At 40.2% G+C, this 22,291-nt stretch overlaps 1 protein-coding gene across 6 annotated transcripts in view; it reads left to right on the top strand.

The window, feature by feature from the left end:
- LOC132824986 (ataxin-7-like protein 1) overlaps window positions 1-22,291 on the top strand; it is a 243,594-nt gene that overhangs the window by 138,040 nt on the left and 83,263 nt on the right. For all 6 annotated transcript variants that reach the window (XM_060839936.1, XM_060839937.1, XM_060839934.1 and 3 more), the window contains one exon: window positions 7,254-7,295. In XM_060839936.1, coding sequence (XP_060695919.1) covers window positions 7,254-7,295 — 42 coding nt within the window. The remainder of the gene's footprint in view (window positions 1-7,253; window positions 7,296-22,291) is intronic.

Raw genomic sequence — 22,291 nt, 5'->3', positions numbered from 1 at the left:
TTGGAATGCTGTACTTTGAATGAGATGTTAAACTGAGGCTATGGTTGCCTTTCTCAGAAGAATGAAAGATGTTATGACTCAGTTTCAAAGAACAGTGAAGGGGTTTTTCATTAGTGTCCTAACATTTATCCCTCAAAGTGTAACATGAGTTCAGATAATCTGTTCTTTATCACGTTTTTGTTTGTAGAAGTATGCTGTCATTGGTGGCTGCATTTTGACATTGATCATGCTTCAAAAGCATGTCTCAAAGTGCTTTGTAGCCAATGATGTCTGGTGGCCTTGAAAGGCATAATATAAATAAGCATCTTTTTCCTTTTTGTAATTTAGATGGTTGAGGGATTATTTATTCCAAGCGTTCAAGGTATTAATTAGAGCAAATATGGTCGATGGAGAGAAACTTTTTCTGTTCATTTGGACATTATGGTGCTTGAAGAAAATGCCAGACTTTTCCGGAAGTAAAATTTAGAAATATTTCTGTTGATAAATTGTGCTAGAATTGTGGAATTCTCTTCAACAAATGACAGTTAATGATAACAGTGATTTGTTTTTAAAGAAAATGTATGGGACATGAACTACTGGCAAGGCCAGTATTTGCTGCCCATTTCTAGTTGCCCCTGAGGTAGTTTTCCAATGTGAGATTAGTTGGCAAAAGTAAATCAAAGACTTTGAGGGATATGGCAACGGTTGCTGTATGGAGCTAGCCTATGTATTGGCCATAATCCTATTGAATGGTGGAAGAGGCTCAAGGGCAAATTCTTTTCGGCTAAGAACCAAGTGGCTGACTCTTTTTCCTGTGTTTCAGTGACCCTGTTTTGGGTCTCTGACTGGAGTCGTATTTTGTTCTTGTTGGATTCAGGTCTTTTTCCATGTGTTCTAATAGATTGTAGTGCACAATTCTGTTCATTTTATCATAATAGTCAATAGTTTGTATGTTGTTGTTTCATGAGTAAATTCCATTTTTATTATATGGAACATTTTTTGCTAGGTTGAAAATTATATTGAAATTCTGTCCACTTTCCTATTAAATAGGTACATTATGGCATTAGTGAAGCAGTAGTCTACATATTCATTGTTTCTTATTTCCTATTTCTAGCCAAGAGACATGGAGATCAATTGTACTGTATCTCCTCAATTTGGCTTAGATCGGATAACTCCGCATAAATCAATTCAGTCTGATTTTCCTGGTCTGTCAGATACAATCCAACATGAAACATTGAATTTGCCAACCAGGTATTTGGGGGAGTGGCAGCAAGTTGAATACTGTTGGTTTTATAACAGGCCATAAAGTAAATGTTTCTGTGTTAAATTACTCCTTACTCTGATTACTACTGACTCCAAATTTAAGACTAGTGAACAATTATTTATATTCCATATAAAATGAAAGTTTATCTGAAAAGGGTTTTTTAAAAAAAGGAATGTTTAATCAATAAAAAGTCAGAATCTTAGCATGTTATAATAATTGAATGTCTCTTCTGTCACCCAAAGTGTTAAGGTTAATTGTGTCTCTCTGCTGCTTTGGCAAAGATCAGCCAACTAAATTCAGATTTGGGCATCAAGCCTCGCCACTTCCTGGTCTCTAGGACTCCGTTATTCAAATTTTTAATCAGTTAAAGATATAACAGAAAAACACCTACAAACAAGAATAGTTTGCAGTTCAAAAGGGAAGGCCATACTTAGCTACCCTTAATGAAATAGCAGAATTGGTAGATTTTTCAGTGTTTGATAGGGTATCATGGTCGACTTGTGACTCAGAACATGTGAAGTTGCAGAAGGCAAAATGTTACTGTTGCCCAAAATTTGAAGTGTTAGCTGAAGAATCTAAAAAATATTCAATAGATCACTAAAGTGCGCAGAATGGACTAGTAAAAGAAGAGTCGGGGCTTTAAGTACAGTTACTTGGACTGACAGTCATCATTGCATGCCAAAGTTCTGACGACTTTACTTGTGAGCCTTTTTTTTAAAATCAGTCCTGCTTGTGGGAAGTTGACTAATGCAAGGTATAAAGTGACGTTCCATAAAGAGTTGTGCTGAACTAATTGGCCATCGTTTACATTACTGATTTGGATTTGGGAATACAATTTAAAGTTTTGTGAACAGGAGCAAATTAAGCCATGCAGTTAATAGTAAAATTGTGACAAGATACAGGAAGAGATTTGAAAATGTGTACATTGGTCATATTTATAGTAAATTAACTTCAATAAGTAGGTTTAAGGTGGTATAAGAATAATACTCTGTTTTTGTTACCTACATGTATCTTAGCTTCTGGTTGACTCCCTTTCCCCTGCCGAATACTCTGCACTTTTTTCATTAATATCCTGTCTTCTTTGAAGGCTTTATATCTTTGAAACCTCTCCATCTTTAAGACATTTCCTTTATCATATTCTCACACAGCTGTTTGTTCTTTCAGCTCACCAACATTTTTTTATTGCGCTTCAGTGAGCAAAGATATTTGGAGATACAGATACACAAATCACTAAGAGTTGTGATTCCAGTTAACAAGGCCACAACATTATACCTAAACATGAGGGGTTATTTCTACAGGAGTAGAATTGAAATGTAAAGAAGTTACGCTAAGCTCATATCAAATATTGGTCAGATTCTATCTGGAATGCATGTAATTCTGGCTGCTGCATCATGAAAAAATGATGTAGAACCACTGAAGAGAGTAAAAAAGAACTCAAACCCAGAAATGTTTGGCTGATTCCTTTCAGAAGAAGAGGAACATCTTGGTTTTCTTCTCTTGAAAAAAGATGGTTCAGGTGATGAAACCAAATGGAAGCCCTTAAAATTATGCAAAGTTCTGATTGAGTAAGCAAAGGATTTTTCCAGTTGTGGTGAAGAGTGAAGTTATCAATTTAAGCTAGTCACCAAGAAATTCAGTTGGGTTAAAAAGCCTCTTCTGAATTCCCTGATAGTGTTGTGAATATAGAACTCACTGCCACAGCAAGTCCTTGAAGTAAATAACTAAATTTATCTGGGTAGCTAGATAAACATATGAGGGAGAAGGGAAGAGAGGCTTACGACAGATTTTGATGGGAAATAAATGGGAGGAGGTTCAAATGGAGCATGACTGCTATCATAGACTAATTCAGCCAAATGATCTGTTTCTGTGTAGTCTACTCTAAAAATTATGTGTTTAGTCCAACTATTCAAATACATTACAACATACCTCAGGTGGTGGTGGGACTTGAACCTGAACCTTTTGGCCCAGAGGTAGGGAAATTACGACTACATCATTGGATCAGTTTATTTTCTACTGCGGTAATGGTTCTTTTTATTTTCTTAAGTCAACCTGTTTGGGCATGTTATGACACAACTCTGGGGAAAATGGTCATTAAACCTTGACCTCCTGACCCAGATGTGAGGATACTAACACTGCATCAAAAGAGCCTACATGCTATCTATTCTAATTGTCCAAACAGGTTGATCAAAAACATGTTATGACACCCCTCTTTGGTAGGTGGGATTTGAGCTCAGACTTTCTGGTCCAGATATTGCGCTACCATTGCAATATAAGACCGTAATCAAACCAGAGCAAAAGTATTTTTAACCTAACTGTTCGGGCATGTTATGATGCATATCTGGGGCAGCAGGGACTTGAACTGTGACTATCACTGTGCTGTACAGCTTTTTGTGTTGTCTAGCTAATCTTGTGCATTATGCCCAGTTAAGGCTACTTCGCATATACCTGGTGCAAACAATGTCTTTTTCAGAGTCTATTTACAATGTTTATTCTAGACGAAGAGTATAGCTTGTAAACAATGTATTGTCAGCGTGTCAGCCTTGAAGTGTTCCTTGTATAGAGACAGGTGAGGCGGCTCGGGCATTTGTCTTCCAGTTTTGGCAATCCATAAAAGACAAATTGTATCAGCTTGTGTACCTCCACTGGTCTGTCTCTCTGCAGCCACCCTTTGTCTGTTTGCCTCTTGTTTCATTGATGTAAATGACATTGGCACAAGGTCCACATCCATTACCCATGTTTAGTTGCTTTGAGAAAATGCAGATAAACATGTTTTGCACTGCTGTGGTGTTTTTCTAATGGTAATTTTTCCAAGATTGTATTAAAGGTGAATTTCAAAATTTTGATCAAGCAAATCTGAAGAACAAGAAGATTGTATGTAACTTAGACTTGAAAGTTACCTTGTTTATCATGATCTTGTTATCCTAGTTTTTCTAGGTTGACGTGTTCATGCTCAGAATAATGTCAGTGAGTTCAGTAGAAATGTTGCTGTTCTCCCAGTTTCTGCTGATAGCCCATTATGTGTGGCAATCTCTCTTCTAAAACTAAACTACTGTATAATGGAAAAAATGAAAAATCATATGAATCAGTTTGAGACTAGCTCTTTAAATGAATTATTTTCAACATTGTTATTCAGATGTTCATCAGTACGTTGCACTGATAGTATTATAGCACACAAGATCAAGACCATGATAGATAGAATGAAGTTTGGTATCAGTAATGTTCGATGATCTAAGTTAGCAAAGCAGATTTTGTGCTTAAATGGAAAATTCGCTCTAGAATTTAACCTTGTAATGTAAATATAGCTTACATTATATTAGATTACACCATCTGAAATGTTTTATTCAGAAATTCACTTCTTTATATACCCCTTTAGATATTGTAGTGATCTGATTTTTCGCACCCAACCTTAACGTCATAACTTATCACCGTAGTATGCCTGAAGTTCTCAGCTCAGATACACGTGCCAGTATTTTGCATATTGCTGTTCCAATTTGCTGCACCACAGCAGCATCAAATATTTTAAAAGTTCTTCTGGATTGTGTTTGAGTACATTCAATTTTGGGTACAGTTTTGCTTAGATTCTTCACTTTGATCACACGTACCTCACTGATTTAGTGGATTCAATATCGCACACTATTATTTTGCGTTGGGATCACATTGTTAAAGGGACACTTCAGCATAGTACTGATGGAGTTGTCCACTGTCCAAAGGGTGGTATCTCCAAGAAGAGGTTAAATCTAGGCCCTGTTTTACCTCTCAAATGGACATAAAAGATTTAGTGGCACTGTCTGAAAAACAGCAGTTAAATATTATCTATTTATCCACTATTCACCAGAAACTGAACAAGCTATTTAAGTGGTAACTGTGGTTATAGCAGCAGATCAGAGGAGGCTTGAAATCCAACAGTAAGTAACTCAACTTTTCTTGACTCATCAAAGCCTGTCTACCATCTACAGTGCACAAGTCAAGAATGTGGTGTAATTCCCCTCACTTGCCTGGAGCTCCAACAACACTCAAGACACTTGACACCATTTGGGACTAAACAGCCAGCCTGACTGACCCCACATCCAAGGACATTCACTCCCTTCACCACCAATGCTTAGGAGCAGCAGTGTGTACTATCTACAGGATACACTGCAGTCATTCACTGAAGCTTGTGAAACAGTACCTTCCAAATCCATACTATCTTGACAGACAAGGACCCAGATACAGGAACATCACCTGCAGATTCCCCTCTGCGTTACTTCTGCTACTCATTGTCCTGGCTATGAAATATCTTGCTGTTCCTTCAGTGTTACTGGGTCAAAATGCTGGAACTTCATCCATAACGACATTGTAGGTCTATCTATACCAAAAGGATTGCAGCGGTTCAAGAAGGCTGATTGCTATCATCAATCATCAAGGTTAACAAATACTGGCCGAGCCAGCAACACTGGCATCCTCTGGATTAATAAAATAAAAACTGTCTCAAAAATAGACAACCTGGTAATTTATTCTGTTTCAAATTGGCTGTTCTATTTTCCAACTGACTTGTCTTCAAAATGCTCTACCTATATTTGCTTTTGGACGTCTTGAAGTAGAAAAATGCACTATAGAAATGCAAATCATTGTGGTTTTAGACAGTTCTTAATCTGGTTTTACAGATCACATTTTACTTTTTTTATTGTATCAATCCAATTTGCATGGTTCCTGTGAAAGGGTAGACTCATGCTTGGTGAGTTGTTGCTGCCAGTTCATGAACTCCACTTCTGTCTGTGGGGAAAAATTTTTTTTTTAAAAATGGGGTGAGCAGCAGCAGAAAGATGGTGCAGGGCTGATGCTTTACTATGTGCAACAAAGTCGTGATTCTTTCTGCATCAATTGCTACAACTCAGACAAAAGCTTTACACCATCACTTGACTTGGCAAAATCAGGTCTCAGTCATGTCTTAATGATGCTGTTCTCATCTCTTTGTCAGAAGATCATGTGTTTAAAACTCAATGCAGAAATTTGAACACATAATCCTGAATATTACTCGAGTGCAGTACTAAGGGAATTCTGTGTTGTTCAGGGGGCCTGTATTTCAGATAAGATAGTAGATATTAGACTCTGTTTATGTTCAAACAAAAAAGTCCTTCGGCACTATTTGAAGAAAGGAAAATATACTCTCCCCATGTCCTGCATAACGTTTATTACTCAACCAACAAACCAAGCAGATTCTCTACAGTTATCATGTTGCTGTTTGTAGGAGCTTCCTGTGTACAGTTTGGCTCCATGTTATACATTACAACAGTGACAACATGTATAAAAAAGTACTTATAAATTACATTCAGATTTGCTGAGATTGTCCAAAGCGCTATGTAATTTTGTGTTTCTTTTGAATTCCAGCCACCTCTTGCAGGTAGGAGGTATAAACTACAGGCTAATCTGTGGACCTCCCACTGGTTTATTTATTGCATGCAAAGATAGTGAGAAACTAGATTTAAGCCTTTTTTTTTATCATGAGTTGTCAATAATTAAATAGGTGACTCCCTGTTTAAAAAATGTTATGTCTACTTTGTCCAGTCGTCTTAAATCCAGCAAGAATGTTAACTGATTGTAGTGACTTTCACTAAACTGGAAATCAGTTTTCAGCTCTGCTGAGCCTTCAGCTGTTTATGGAGGCACGCATGTTGAAGTTATAACTGTTATTTACGTATTCCAATTTCCAATAATTAACCTGCATAAGGTACAGTTCCTGCTAGCCAAGATTCAGCAATGTGACAGGTTACATAGCACCATGACAAGGAATTTGTGTTGTTTTAAATTGGAGGTTTTGTGTGATGTCTTTAAATGGAATTTGTTTTACATTTTGATATAAATTTATGTTACTGTATGATAAAATTTAAGTAATTTAACATGTCATTCTTTGTTTTTTTTTGTCACTTTTTCAGTCTGCATAAACGTGTGGACCAAAAAAGTATGTTTAACCTTTGGTTTCTCTCACCCTCACATTTTTAATGATTTTTTTTTCTTCTCGCCCTCTTTTTAGGTCTCCCCATGCCACACACCATTCCCCGGCCAAAAGGGCAAGGTAGGTGATGTGCTCCCAGGCCTTTGCCACTGCTGCTCTTGAATCAGCTACTGGGTGGTGTGTGAGAGCAGCCTTGGGCTGACTCATTCAGTGACTTTCACTCTTTCTCACTCCCTTCATCTGGGGAATTCACCTGATTCCTGACTGCCTCGTTGCGGGAGGGGAATGTACACGACTGCTTGTGAATTTATAGAGGCTTGGGAGATATGCAAACTAATCCATTACTACAACGGATATCACTCAGCTATTAATTTCCAAAACTCGCTTGTGATGAGTGTATGCATGCACCAGTTACTTCCATGGCCTTGAGATCCCCATTTACCTCAAACTTTTTGACGGGTGCTTCGGCAGAGAATTGGAAGCTCTTTCAAAGAAGCAGCACCGGCACTTTGAGCCAAATCGCCCCATTCTGCACTGTATCATTGCGTGATTCTGTAAATGCTGAACTCTGTCATCAAAGTCATCATGTTTCCTCCCCTTTGTTTTCACATACTGCACTTCTGTAGAAGTTCTGAGTCATGGTGGGAGCTGTTACGACTACTGATTGCACCAGCATTTCTTGCAGTCCTTTTTCTTAAGTTGGAACTTGCAAGCTGAGTGTTTTTTGGTTATTTAACTGTAGGTGATATCAGAGCCAAGCTCAGTTTGTATTTGCAACGAAATACTGGACAGAAGTTGGGAAAAGAAAACTAGCTATTTTTATACATTTCCCCTCACAGAATCCCCCAAGGGGATACCCAGGGCAGTTGAAAAAGAGAAAACGTGTTTTTGCTGAATGTATTTCACATCCTCAGGATATCGCTAAGTGTTTTATATTCAAATAAGGACTTTGAACTATAGCCAGTGTTGTCATGCAGGAAAAGCTGTGACTTACTTGTTCACAGCAATCTCCCACGAACAGTAAGGGCCAGGTAATTTGCTTACAGTATTTTTTTGAGGTTAACAAGGAGAAAAACTGCTTACCTTTCAATGAATAGTGCCGTAGGATCTTATGTCCATCTGTGATCTAGATTGAACATCTCATCTGAAAGATATTAGCACTGTGCACACGACCTCCTGGTTTTGGGAGAGATGCTGTACTTGTGGTACTGAAATGCTGCCATTGGAACTAACCATATGTGGGAATTGAACCTGACAACGTTTGGACTGCATGACTAGATAGTGTGGGACCTGTGAAGCCTTGAGAGACTGTCTGGTGATCAGATTTTTCAGGAAACAAGCTCTGTATTACCTATCCTGCTGGGCTTCATTTTGGTTTTAATACCTTTCAAAGCACAAGTATTCAATTTGTAACATTGATGCAAAAATAAAAATTCTGAGACCTTGCTTTCTATATTGTGTAAATTTCCCCAGGGTGTTTGTGGTCACAACAACTAAATAATTACAGAAGATCAAAGTGCCTTGACACTGAATTCACTGGAAAAGAGAAACTGAAATTTTAAGTAGAAGAAATCTTATGTACAATTGATGACATCTGTGTCTAATATTGTGATGTCAATTAAACTGAAATTTTCCCTGTCTTTGACAAGTGCTGTTAAGAATTTAGACCAACAGGCAACAGTCTCTGTATTATGATTACTGGGCAAAGAGCTTTCAGTTCTGCAGTACCTATTATGAACTCAAAACATGTGTGACTTGTGTAATAGTCATTGTGTCGTAGAGGAGATGAAATAGTTACAGTTAATGATTATCTTTGCAGCTGTTGGTGCATATAGAATTTGGTTACACTTGTGATTGCGTGGACAGCAAAGTATACCATAGCATGAGTATGATTTGTGTGTGGTTTGTAGTTGTAATGAAATGTGTAAGAACCCAGTAGAGATGATTTGTCAGCTGTTTATATTTTTCATTCTTTATGTTTTCTGGCCTGAAAATCTATATCCTTAACTTCATCCACGCTGACTTTGATTTGATTGATTTATTGTCACATGTACCCAAACACAGTGAAAAGCTTTGTTTATGTGCAGTACAGGCAAATCATAGTAAGCAAGGACATACAGATCATAAGGTGAAAAAAAAACTAGACAGTGGCATACAAGTTACATTGCACAAGGTGTGTGCTAGGCAAGATCGCCATCAGCAAAATCAGCATTATTTGAAGTTAGAGAGTCCATTCAGCAGTCTAATAATGGCAGAGAAGAAGCTGTCCTTGAATCTGCTAGTTCATGTGTTCAAGCTTCTGTATCTTCTGCCCTGCTGGGGAGATTGTAGGAGATCATTGCTGGGATATGATGGGTTTTTGATGACGTTAGCAGCCTTTCCGTGGCAGTGGGACGTGTAAATGGAGTCCATGGATGGAAGGTTGGCTTCTGTGATTGTGTGCACAGCCCAGACCATCTTCTATAGTTTCTTATGGTCTCCACTTCCCACATTGTAGAATCCCAGTGTGAGTTCAGTATTATACATGAGAAAAATAGACATCTATGTGGAGAATGTTCAATCTTTGACTGTTCTAGTATTGTAGGTATTGAAAATGCAAGAGAATGCCCCATACGCTTTCTGACTGCATCAAAAATTAAGTTTTAAGAAAAATGTGTTGCAGAATTTTCTAAATCTGCAGGAGATGAATAGAAAAATAGTGGTTGTCCCTTACCACCACCTCTCTGTAAATCTCGCATGTTCCCAAATGTGACTTGGGAAACTTTGTATTAAACAGCTTTGCATCATTCCAAGGCCTGAAAGAATGTCTAATAGTTTGCCTGTTATTAACTTGGTTTTCATGAGTCTATTTAACTCGCATCATGAGAGAAGATTTCTTCAATATGCCTGCAACAAAGTAATCAAAGCATGGAAGGCTGTTTGGTCACTAACTCACTTATATTGTAAGCAAAGAACGAGTGTTTTGCTAAAATTGCACAAGCTAGTGTGCTGTACTTGCAACATGCAAAAATATTAGTCATAGTGGGATTATTTCCAGTGGTACTTTGGCTTAATGACATTATAATCTTAGCAGCCCCAGTGGACTATTTGAGTATGTTTGTGATTTTGTATTAATGGTGGGAAGGTTTCTTCTGATCACTTACTCTGGCTGAGTGGTAAATCCGTTTGTTTGGCATGCTTTTAAAATCTGCTGAGGAACATCTTTCTTCATGTTTTAGGTGTGTATTATGATAGGGTTTTCTTCTACACACCTAGCTGTAGAACAAGGTGATTTACTTGTCAAGTAGATTTCGAATTATTTCCTATAGTGTCAGAAGCTAGTGGCAATCTTGTTGAACATTTACTAAATCTAAAGATGAAGGTGCAGACTTGCACAATCACCTCCACAAGTAGATGGCGTAATCGGGTTTTATAGCAGAATTCCTTACCACTTCAAATCATGCTTCTATTCAAGACCATTTCTTCTCATTATTTATCTCTGCTGTTCACTAGTTGTTTAACTCGTACCTTTGTGAGGCTGTAAAATTCAGAAGCTCAGCAATTTATAAATTCCAAATTTGTTTCTATTGTGGAAAATGCAGGAGACCTCCAAAAGCATTCATGGCTTGACTCAATACTTGCATTTTTTTTTTCTCTCTGTCAGAGGTTCGAGCTTTCACGTTTAATTCCCGATGCAGAATCAAGACTAACACTGACTTTTTCAGTTCTCCCAGACACTTTATATGTTGTGCTTGATTTTCAGTTATGAACCTGACATTTATCATAAGCCGAAATTTCTGTTTCATTTTAAATTAACTTCTTCGTTATCCAACCCGTTCCAGCCCTTCCTTCCCCTTCAAGGGAATGTGTCCACAGTCTGTACCTGAACCTCCTGCAATTACTCATTCACCATTTTACTTCCCAACCTTTATTTCCACTTCAAATGCCATTCCTTTTCAATTCATTGTTGTTAACCGTCATCCAGTTGATTATCTTCACCATTGATTGTACCTTTCCATAAATCTCTAAACCTAATTATGATGTGAGCACTTTCTGAATGGTTTTCCATGTCCACACTTAATATGTTCAATCATAAAAGAAGGATTGAGAGCACTGTACATTTTCCAAAAAAAATCAAGAAGTCATGTTTGTGGAAGTGTGAAAAGCAGCATGAAGCTTCAGTTTTACAAGCACCAAGTCATATCCACAAATTCAACAAGCCAACAGGTAGCAAAAAATTCTGTCATTATGCATTTAATTATGCCAGTTAGACTGTGCTGTGTTTAAAGGACACACCAGCATTAAACAAATGCTTCAGCATAGCAACGGAATAGTAGATTTTTATTTGCATGGCATAAAGTTTCTATTGTTATCAATCAGTGTGTTTGCTGTAAGCAATGTGACTGAGGCTTGTTAAAAGAATAAAAGAAGGTAACTTGAGTTCAAAATTTTATATTCTATGGTAGGTTTATTCTGATTTTTTTTAACTCAGTGTCAGTGATTTCTGTGGCGCAGAGAAAGGAACTTAGAGACAAAGCGTTGAATATTTTTTAGCCTTATTCAGTGGATAGGAAAATGTCATCTCTGGATTGTGTTGGCAACAGGACAGCAATAGCTTGAACCTTAAAATAATAAAACACCCAGAGGCATTTTTCAAGGAATGTAATCTGTGAAGTATTGACAGTAAGCCAAAACAAAGGGCTTGAAGACTGACGATTGATAACTTGATACGTTTTAATAAAAGTTTTAACTGTTGGGAAATACATGGAAAAGTTTGATGAGGGGTTTCCAGACATGGTGGTCTGCAGGTGAGGGATGTGAGACATAATGCCTGTTGCCAACACTGAGGTAGGGAACAGTGAAGCATAGATCAGAGACAAAAATCACTTGAGCTCCTCTGATTATTATACGGCCAGTTGAATATGGGGAAGGGAAGGGACAGGGCCATGTAGCCAATTTGAAAAACGGGATGACAATTTATGTCTTATAAATTTGTTCACAGGATGTAAATGCTGCTAGCTAGGCTGGCATTTTATTGTCCGACCCTAATTGTCAACAAAATAATCAGATAATCCTCACCTCCAGTTTCCTGCCTTATCTTCATAATCCTTTGATCCCCTTAATATTTAAAAATCTGTCAATTTCAGCCTTAAATATGCTGAGTGATACAGCCTCAACAGCCTTCTGCATTAAAGAATTAAACAGATTCACTACTCTCTGAGATAAGATGTTCGTTCTCGACCCTATCTTAAATGGATGTTACCCTATTCTCAGATTATAACCTCTGGTCCTTACCCCTCTCACAAGGGGAAACAGTACCTCCTGAATTCTGCCAAACCCCTTAACAATCTTGTGCTTCAACAAGTCTCCTCTAGTTCTTCTAAATTTCAGTGAGCCCAGGCCCAACCTACTCAACCCCTTCTCGTAAAACATGTCTTCCATACCCAGAATCAATATAGTGAATTTTCTCTCGAGTGCCTTCAGTGCCAATATCTTCCCTTAGATAAGGGGGCCATACAGCTGACAGAATTCTAAATGTGATCTGACTGGTGCTCCTCGCTAAGATTGTATTTGCAGATATATTCTATTTTGTTCAAAAAGCACAGAATCTGTAGGCAGTCAGTCCGTGTGACATCTTATCAATTCCTTCTTTGGAAATAGAACCAGTCTGACTGAAGGTTGGGATGCAGACAGACTCTAACCTCACACCTTTAATGCATTGTCTGAGCTGAGATGTCACTGTTTTTTAATAAAACCTAAGCTATCTCAGAAATGTGACTTGAAAGAAGTTCTGGGATTCAATATTAAAGAATCGAAACCTACAATCTCATTCTAAGTGATTAAAGACATAATGGCAATCGAGATTTGTTCAGTACATCACATCAGTTGTAGGACACTTTGATCTTTTATTATAAATTCTGTGCCCTTTGATCCTGCCCCACTAGCTACTTGACGAAGAAGCACCGCTCCGAAAGTTTGTACTTCCTAATAAACCTGTTGGACTATAACCTGATGTTGAGCGATTTTTGACTTTGTCCAACACTGGCGCCTCCACATTTTGGTAAGATTGTGGTGAGCTGCCCTATTGAACACTTCTTGGAATGTAGGTAAATAGTGTTATTTGGAAGAGTTACATGATTTTTACCCAGTAACATTAAAGAAATGACAATGTTGTTCCATGTTGGGATAGTGTGTCACAACCTGCAGATGGCAGCATTCCTATGTATCTACTGCCATTGTACTTCTATGAGGTTGAGGTTGCAAATTTATAAGTTGCTCCCTAAGGACCCTGAGTGAGTTGGGGAGTGGATGCATGTGGATAAGGTGCTCACCAATTGGGCTGCTTTGTCATGGATGGTGTAAAGTTTCTTGAACGTTTTTGGAGCTGCATCCTTCTAAGCAAGTGGGGAGTATTCCATCACCCTCCTGATTTGTAACTCATTGATGGTGTTCAGGCATTGAGGAGACAGGTAATGGATTACTCGCTGTACAGCTTCCAATCTCTGACCTGCCCTTTTTATCACTATATAGCTGGTCCTATTCACCCTGTGGCCAAAATGTCGATAATGGAGTATCTGTGGTGCAAACACCATTGAATAATCAAAGGGAGCTTACATTTTCTGTTATTGGAGATTGTCATTGCCTGGCACTTGTGTGACATGAATGTTACTTGCCACATAACAGCCAAATCCTGGATATTACCCAGGTCTTGCTGCACATAAACATGGGCTGCTTCAATATCTGAGGAGGTACCAGTGATGCTGAGCAATGTGCAATCATCTGTGAATATTGGTATTTCTAATCTTATGATGGAGGTAATTTCATTGATGAAGCAGTTGAAAGTTGGTTCTGGCCTAGAACACAACCTCAAGGAACTCTTGCAATTATATTTTTATACTGATGATTGATTTTCAGTAAACAAAACCATTATCCTTTATGCTAGATATAATTTCAATCAGCAAAGAATATTCCTCTAATTACCATAACTACAGTTGTTTTTTCTGGAGCTCCTTCATGCCATACTTGGTCAAATGTTGTCTTGATGTCAAGGACAGTCACTCTCACCTCATCCCTGGAGTTCCGCTGTTGTGTCTGTATTTGGCTTATGACTGTAATGAGGTCAAGAGTTGTGTGGCTCTGGAATATTATGGCTAAGCAAGTACTCTTTGATAGCATGCCCATCACTTTTTTGATGATGTTTAAAAGTAAACTTGTAGGGTAACAATTGACAGGATTGGATTTGGTGGGGGGGTCTAGATTAGCGTGGTGCTGGAAAAGCACAGCAGTTCAGGCAGCATCCGAGGAGCAATAAAATCGACGTTTCGGGCAAAAGCCCTTCATCAGAAAGACAGGCAGAGAGCCTGAAGGGTGGAGAGATAAGTAAGAGGAGGGTGGGGCTGGGGAGAAAGTCGCATAGAGTACGATAGGTGAGTGGGTGAGGGGATGAAGGTGATAGGTTAGGGGAGATGGGGGAGTGGACAGGTGGAAAAGAAGATAGGCCGGTAGGACAAGTCATGGTGACAGTGCTGAGCTGGAAGGTTGGAACTGGGGGGAGACAGGGGGAAGGGAAAATGAGGAAACTGTTGAAGTCCACATTGATACCCTGGGGTTGAAGTGTTCCGAGGCGGGAGATGAGGTGTTCTTCCTCCAGGAATCTGGTGGTGAGGGAGTGGCGGTGAAGGAGGCCTAGGACCTGCATGTCCTTGGCAGAGTGGGAAGGGGAGTTGAAGTGTTGGACCACAGGGCGGTGTCCCAGACATGTTCCCTAAAGCGCTCTGCTAGGAGGTTTCCAGTCTCCCCAATGTAGAGGAGACCGCATCGGGAGCAACGGATACAATAAATGTTATTGGTGGATGTGCAGGTAAAACTTTGGATGTGGAAAGCTCCTTTTGGGCCTTGGATGGAGGTGAGGGAGGAGGTGTAGGCGCAGGTTTTGCAATTCCTGCGGTGGCAGGGGAAGGTGCCAGGGTGGGAGGGTGGGTTGTAGTCGGGGGGGCGCGAACCTGACCAGGTAGTCACTGAGGGAACGGTCTTTGCGGAAGGCGGAAAGGGGTGGGGAGGGAAATATATCCCTGGTGGTGGGGTCCATTTGGAAGTGGTGGAAATGTCGGCGGATGATTTGGTTTACGCGAAGGTTGGTAGAGTGAAAGGTGAGCACCAGGGGCGTTCTGTCCTTGTTACGGTTGGAGGTCTGAGGGCAGATGTGCAGGATGTGGACGAGATGCATTGGAGGGCATCTTTAACTACGTGGGAAGGGAAATTGCAGTCTCTAAAGAAGGAGGCCATCTGGTATGTTCTGTGGTGGAACTGGTCCTCCTGGGCGCAGATAAGGTGGAGACGGAGGAATTGGGAATACGAGATGGCATTTTTGCAGGAGTGGGAAGAGGTGTAATCCAGGTAGCTGTGGGAGTCGGTGGGTTTGTAAAAAAATATCAGTGTCAAGTAGGTCGTCATTCATGGAATTGGAGAGGTCCAGGAAGGGAAGGGAGGTGTCAGAGATGGTCCAGTTAAATTTAAGGTCAGGGTGGAATGTGCTGGTGAATTTGATGAATTGCTCAACCTCCTCGTGGGGGCACGAGGTGGCGTCAATGCAGGCATCAGTGTAGCGGAGGAAGAGGTGGGGAGTGGTGCCAGCGTAATTACAGAAGATGGACTGTTCTACGTAGCCAACAAAGAGACAGGCATAGCTGTGGCCCACAAGGGTGCCCATGCCTACCCCTTTGGTCTGGAGGAAGTGGGAGGATTCGAAAGAGAAATTAAGGGTGAGGATCAGTTTGGCCAGACGACTGAGAGTGTCGGTGGAAGGGTACTATTGGGAACATCGGGAGAGGAAGAAACGGAAGGCTTGGAGGCCCTGGTCATGCCAGATGGAGGTGTAGAGGGATTGGATATCCGTTTTGTAGACCATATATATCAGGGCAATTTGCCATGTTCTGGGTAGATTGAAGCATTGATGTACTGGGAAATAGTTCAAATCTGGTCATGGATGTTATGTGAGTGTGGAGGACAAATAATTTCAATAGTAATTTTCTCCTCTTTTATGCAGCAAGTTGGAATTCTGCATGAAGCTTTTCACCTATAAAGAAATATCTCAGGGCAACAAATAGGGAATTGATGCCCAAGCGGGTGTAAAGGGCTGAATAATTGTATGTAGTTCACAGTTAACATACATATAATATTATAAGATCAGGAAGTTTCCATTGAACTTCCAAAATGAAGACAAAATGATGTATTCTATGTATTTCTATTTGTGCTAGACAGTTTCCCTGTCGATAAAGGAGGCAAAGCATTGATTTATCAGGATAGTGTCATGACACATAAAACACACTATGTTTTTCTTTTGATGAGATGATACTTAGTCCTTTGTTTAAGGTCTTAGACAGACTTAAACAGAACCTTGTATCACTTAGGATTTAATGTTTATGAGGAATTGTGTGGATTAAAAAAGGCTTTTAAGCTATAGGCTGAAATAGGAAACATCCAGTATTAACGAACTGACTTTTCTTAAGACTGTAGCAAGGAGTATTGTCTGGGATATGATTCAGAACTGAAATGTCAGATAAAGCACTAAATAAAACTGCTGACGATGAGTTGGAGGAAATGTTACTTCCTGCTATGTAATGTTTTTCTGTCAAAGTAATGATGAAGTTAATAGCAATATAGTAGCTTCAGATGAATAGAAGAGATACAGGGTTAAATACCAATGTCAATCTCTAAAAGTTCTTGTCCAAGTTGTGCAATTCCACAGTTAACTTTGCAAACATGACAATGTGCTTGCACACATGTTATTGTGCTGTCTGATCCTGATTGACAAAATGGGAAGTTGTTGTATTTTTGCAGTAAATTTGAAGACAGTTAATTCTCGGAAATACAAGTGTGAGTGATCTTTTATATGTATGGTATTAATTAGTAATAATCAACCACTGCATTCCTTTATATCTCTCAATGCCTTTCAATAAATTCCAGGATATACAAGATTATCTTGGGACAAGTTATTGGTAGACAAAGCTTGGCTCCTAAGATGAGGTTGTTCTGTGGTAGGCTGAATAAATTGGACCAGGACTTGCTGAAATTTAGAAATGATCTCATTTAAGCATACAGGATACAGCAAATATTAGATTAGATTACTTACAGTGTGGAAACAGGCCCTTCAGCCCAACAAGTGCACACCGACCCGCCGAAGCGCAACGCACCCATGCCCCTATATTTACCCCTTATCTAACACTAGGGCAATTTAGCATGGCCAATTCACCTGACCTGCACATCTTTGGATTGTGGGAAGAAACCGGAGCACCTGGAAGACACCCACGCAGACATGGGGAGAATGTGCAAACTCCACACAGTCAGTCACCTGAGTCAGGAATTGAACCCGGGTCTCTGGTGCTGTGAGGCAGCAGTGCTAACCACTGTGCCACCGTACCGCCCACAAGAAGATTAGGTGTTGAGATGTTGTTTGTCCTGACTGGGGATCTGGATACGGGGTCTATTATTTAGGATTGAAATTAGAATAAATTTCTTCATCCCATAGACTGTTGCATTATCTTTGGAATTGTTTTCCTTGGATGGTTGTGAATGCTTTATTGTTAAATTTATTAAAGTCTGATATAGACATTTTAATGAAAGGCCAGAAACTGAAGAGCAGCTTTATACAGAGGGGAAAAGTGAGAGGCATTTAATGTGATGGGATTCATTGGAAATATAGTAGGACCTGAGAACATCAAGGGAAAGTTCTGGATTCTCAGTCTTAAAGTGGGTGGAGGAGTTTGGATACTTAAAGGCTTGATTGGAATGTGGAAAGGGAAGAAATTAGATATTGAGATATACACACGTTAATTAGGAGATTATAGGGTTGTAGGTATTGAGAAAAGTGCAAGCAAAATTATCGGACCAGAGAACAGTGCTGATTGCAGGATTTAGGGACGGTAGATGGAAATGTATAATGTTTCAAAATTGTGTGAGAGCTGGGTTGTGGGGTTGTAGGTTTTTAGGTGTTCAGAGAAGGAGGTTATAGAGTTTTGGAACAGTGGAAGGTAGGATTTTTCTTCACTTTTGGAGTGTGTATGTTGCTGGCAAGACTGTCGCCCATCCCTCATCACCTTTGCAAAGGAGGTGGTGAGCCATGCCCACAGAAAGGAGGGCAGTCAGATTTTGACCTTGTGATAGTCATGGAACAATGATTCTAAGTCAGGAGTGTGTGGCATGGAGGGGAACTTGCACTGCTAGTTTTTCCATTCATCTGTTGCCCTTGCCCTTTTTGTTGAAAGAGGACATGGCTTTGGAAGATGCTGTCAGAGATGTACAGCATGGAAACAGACCCTTTGGTCCAACCCAACCATGCTGACCAGATATCCCAACCCAATCTAGTCCCACCTGCCAGCACTCAGCCCATATCCCTCCAAACCCTTCCTATTCATATACCCATCCAAATGCCTCTTAAATGTTGCAATTGTACCAGCCTCCACCACTTCCTCTGGCAGCTCATTCCATACACATACCAACCTCTGTGTGAAAAACTTGCCCCTTGCTCTCTTTTATATCTTTCCCCTCTCACCTAAACCTATGCCTTCTAGATCTGGACTCCCCCACCCCAGGGAAAAGACTTTGTCTATTTATCCTATCCATGCCCCTCATAATATTGTAAACCTCTATAAGGTCACCCCTCAGCCTCCGACGCTCTAAGGAAAACAGCCCCAGCCTGTTCAGCCTCTCCCTGTAGCTCAGATCCTCCAACCCTGGCAACATCCTTGTAAATCTTTTCTGAACCCTTTCAAGTTTCACAACATCTTTCCAATAGGAAGGAGACCACAATTGCACGCAATATTCCAACAGTGGCCTAATCAACGTCTTGTACAGCTGCAACATGACCTCGCAACTTCTTTACTCAATAATCTGACCAATAAAGGAAAGCATGCCAAACGCCGCCTTCACTATCCTATCTACCTGCAACTCCACTTTCAAGGAGCTATGAATCTGCACTCCAAGGTCTCTTTGTTCAGCAACACTCCCCAGGACCTTACTATTAAGTGTATAAGTCCTGCTATGATTTGCTTTCCCAAAATGCAGCACCTCGCATTTATCTGAATTAAACTCCATCTGCCACTTCTCAGCCCATTGGCCCATCTGGTCCAGATCCTGTTGTAATCTGAGGTAACCCTCTTCGCTGCCCACTACACCTCCAATTTTGGTGTCATCTGCAAACTTACTAACTATACCTCTTATGCTCGCATTCAAATCATTTATGTAAATGACAAAAAGTAGAAGGCCCAGCACCAATCCTTGTGGCATTCCACTAGTCACAGGCCTCCAGTCTGAAAAACAACCCTCCACCACCACCCTCTGTCTTCTACCTTTGAGCCAGTTCTGTATCCAAATGGCTAGTTCTCCCTGTATTCCATGAGATCTAACCTTTGCTAATCAGCCTCCCATGGGGAACCTTGTTGAAAGCCTTAATGAAGTCCATATAGATCACATCTACTACTCTGCCTTCATCAATCTTTTTTGTTACTTCTTCAAAAAAACTTAATCAAGTTTGCGAGACATGATTTCCCACACACAAAGCCATGATGACTATCCCGAATCAGTCCTTGCCTTTCCAAATGCATGTACATCCTGTCCCTCAGGATTCCCAAAGGATCTTGAGTTTCTGCAGGGCACCTTACATACAGTACACACTGATGCAACATTGCAATGTGGTGAAAGCAGTAGATGTTCAACTGGATGTGTAGGATGCTAATCAGGTGGGATTCTTTGTCTTGGATGGTGTTGAGCTACTTGTGTTGCTGGAGCTTCACTCAGCCAGATAAGTGGAGGGTAGTCTATTGCTCAATCATGGACAGGTTTTTGCAAGTTGTAACATGGATTATTTGATTAAGAATTTATAGTCTCTAGTTGACTTGCTTTTGCAGCTATAATGTTTATGGTGGTACGGTGGCTCAGTGGTTAGCACTGCTGCCTCACAGCACCAGGGACTTGGGTTCAATAGCATGCTCAGGTGCCTTTCCATGTGGAGTTTGCACATTCTCCCTGCGTCTGCGTAGGTTTCATTCAACAGTCTAAAGATGTGCAGGTTAAGTGGGTTGGACATGTTAAACTGCCCAAAATGTCCAGGAATGTGTAGGTTAGGTGGATTACCTGTGGGAAATGCAGGGTTACAGGGATAAGGTAGTGGGGTTGGTCTAGGTGGGATGCTGTTTGGAGGGCCAGCCTGGCCTTGATTGGCCAAATGACCTGCTTCCACACTGTAGAGGTTCTAGGATTCTGTGGCATGGTCCAGTTCAGTTTCTGATCAGTGATGTTGCTGGAAGTTTCAGCAAAGATAATCTAGTTAAACATCAAGGGTGGGTGTTTAGATACCGTTTTGCTAAGATGATCATTGCCTGGCATTTGTATGGCAGAAACATCAGTCTAGGCCTGAATGTTGCCCAGAGATTGTGACATGCTTCAGGATCGGAGCGAATTGTGAATGCTTCTGGAGACTGCAGTCATTGAATATTGCTACTTCTGACTTCATGATGAGTAGCAGGCTATTGAAGCAATTGAAGTTAGAATTGGTAGGGTAAAGATTTGCAACTTTAATTTTCCTTCACAAAATTGCATAAATGTGGTACCTGATTCCACGCTGGAGAGGAGATGGCATTAGTGATGTCTCTGATTTACTTGTTTAGGCTATTCTCTGGGAATATAATCCCTCATGACATTTTGCAAAATTTAAATTGAATGAATAAATATGGAATTTAAAAGGCTAATCTGGTGATGACCATGGGACCATTGTTGTTAGTTGCAAAGCCCTTCTCGATTATTAAAGCTCTTGTTGGGTGGAAATCTGCCATTCTTCCCTGGTCTGGCCTACATGTGATTCCACGACTGTTAACTGCCCTCCAAAATGGTCAAACAAACCTTGCAGTTGTATCAAACCACTATGAATTATATGAAGCTGGAGAGGTGGTGAAGAAGTGAAAGTGTTATGGTTCTAGTAATCTGTAACCCAAGAGTAATGTTCATGGGACTCCGATTCGAATCTCAGCATGGCAGATGGTGAAATTTAAAACATTAAAAATTTGGAACAAAAAGCTCGCCTACTGGTGACCATGTAACCACTGTCAGTTGTAAGAAAGAATCTAGTTCATTCACATCCTTTAGAAAGGGAAGTCTTTTCTCTTAAAATGGTCTGGCCTGCACATGACTCCAAATTGACAGCACATTTAGCATCTTAAAATTGCTCTCTAGATAATATAAAAACGGGCAATAAATACTGAGCTAGTTAGTCATGCCCGCACCCCATGAATGAATAATAAAAAGGAATGAAAAATGATTAAACCACTCAAAATTGATTTAGCCATCAGAAACTGCGATAGCAACATCACCCCTGTCAACCCTGCAGTGTCCTCCATACTAACATCTAGAGCTTGTGTCAATAGTGGGAGACGTGGCCCGCAAACTAGTCAAGCAACAGTTTGAAATAGTCATATTTAACCAATGTTCCGGACACTACCATCATCCTCCCTGGGAATGTGCTCTCCCATTAGCAGGACAGACCCAGCAAAGATGGTGGCTCTGTGGTATACTGTAAAGAGAGAGTCACTTTGCAATTTGTCAACATTGACTCTGGACCCCTAATGTCGACTGTACCAGAACCATTACCCTCTTTCTGACTGTACCTATATCCTGTATCTTCTCCCCTACTATCCTTAAATTCTGTATCCTCTGCCCCCCCCCACCTCCATTGTTCCCAAATCCCATGTATTGTCTACAACTGTAGCCAACTGCACACTCTGTCTCTACTGTTCATGAACCCTCTACCCTCCCTCCAGCTATACTCAAATCCTATGTCATCACTTTGATTGAAACCATATTTTGTTTCCTGTTTCCAAATATGCCCAAGCCCTCTCCCACTGTTCCCAAGCCCTTTGCTCTAAGGGAACAAAAGCAGAATTAGTAATATCATTGGATCAGTAGTCTAGAAGCCTTGGTTAATGTTCTAAAAACATAGATTCATTGATTAACTTTTGGACTTTAAATTTATTGAGTTAAGTAAATGAATCTGAAATTGAAAACTAGTTGCGATATTGGTGACTCTTTCACTTAACCACCTGGATCACCAAAGTGAAAACACCGTATCAACGTTGAAGGAAACCAGA

Source organism: Hemiscyllium ocellatum, chromosome 19, assembly GCF_020745735.1.
Source record: "Hemiscyllium ocellatum isolate sHemOce1 chromosome 19, sHemOce1.pat.X.cur, whole genome shotgun sequence".
Lineage (NCBI taxonomy): Eukaryota > Metazoa > Chordata > Chondrichthyes > Orectolobiformes > Hemiscylliidae > Hemiscyllium > Hemiscyllium ocellatum.
The sequence above is the reverse complement of the archived record's forward strand: the minus strand, read 5'-3'. Positions and strand labels throughout refer to the sequence as shown.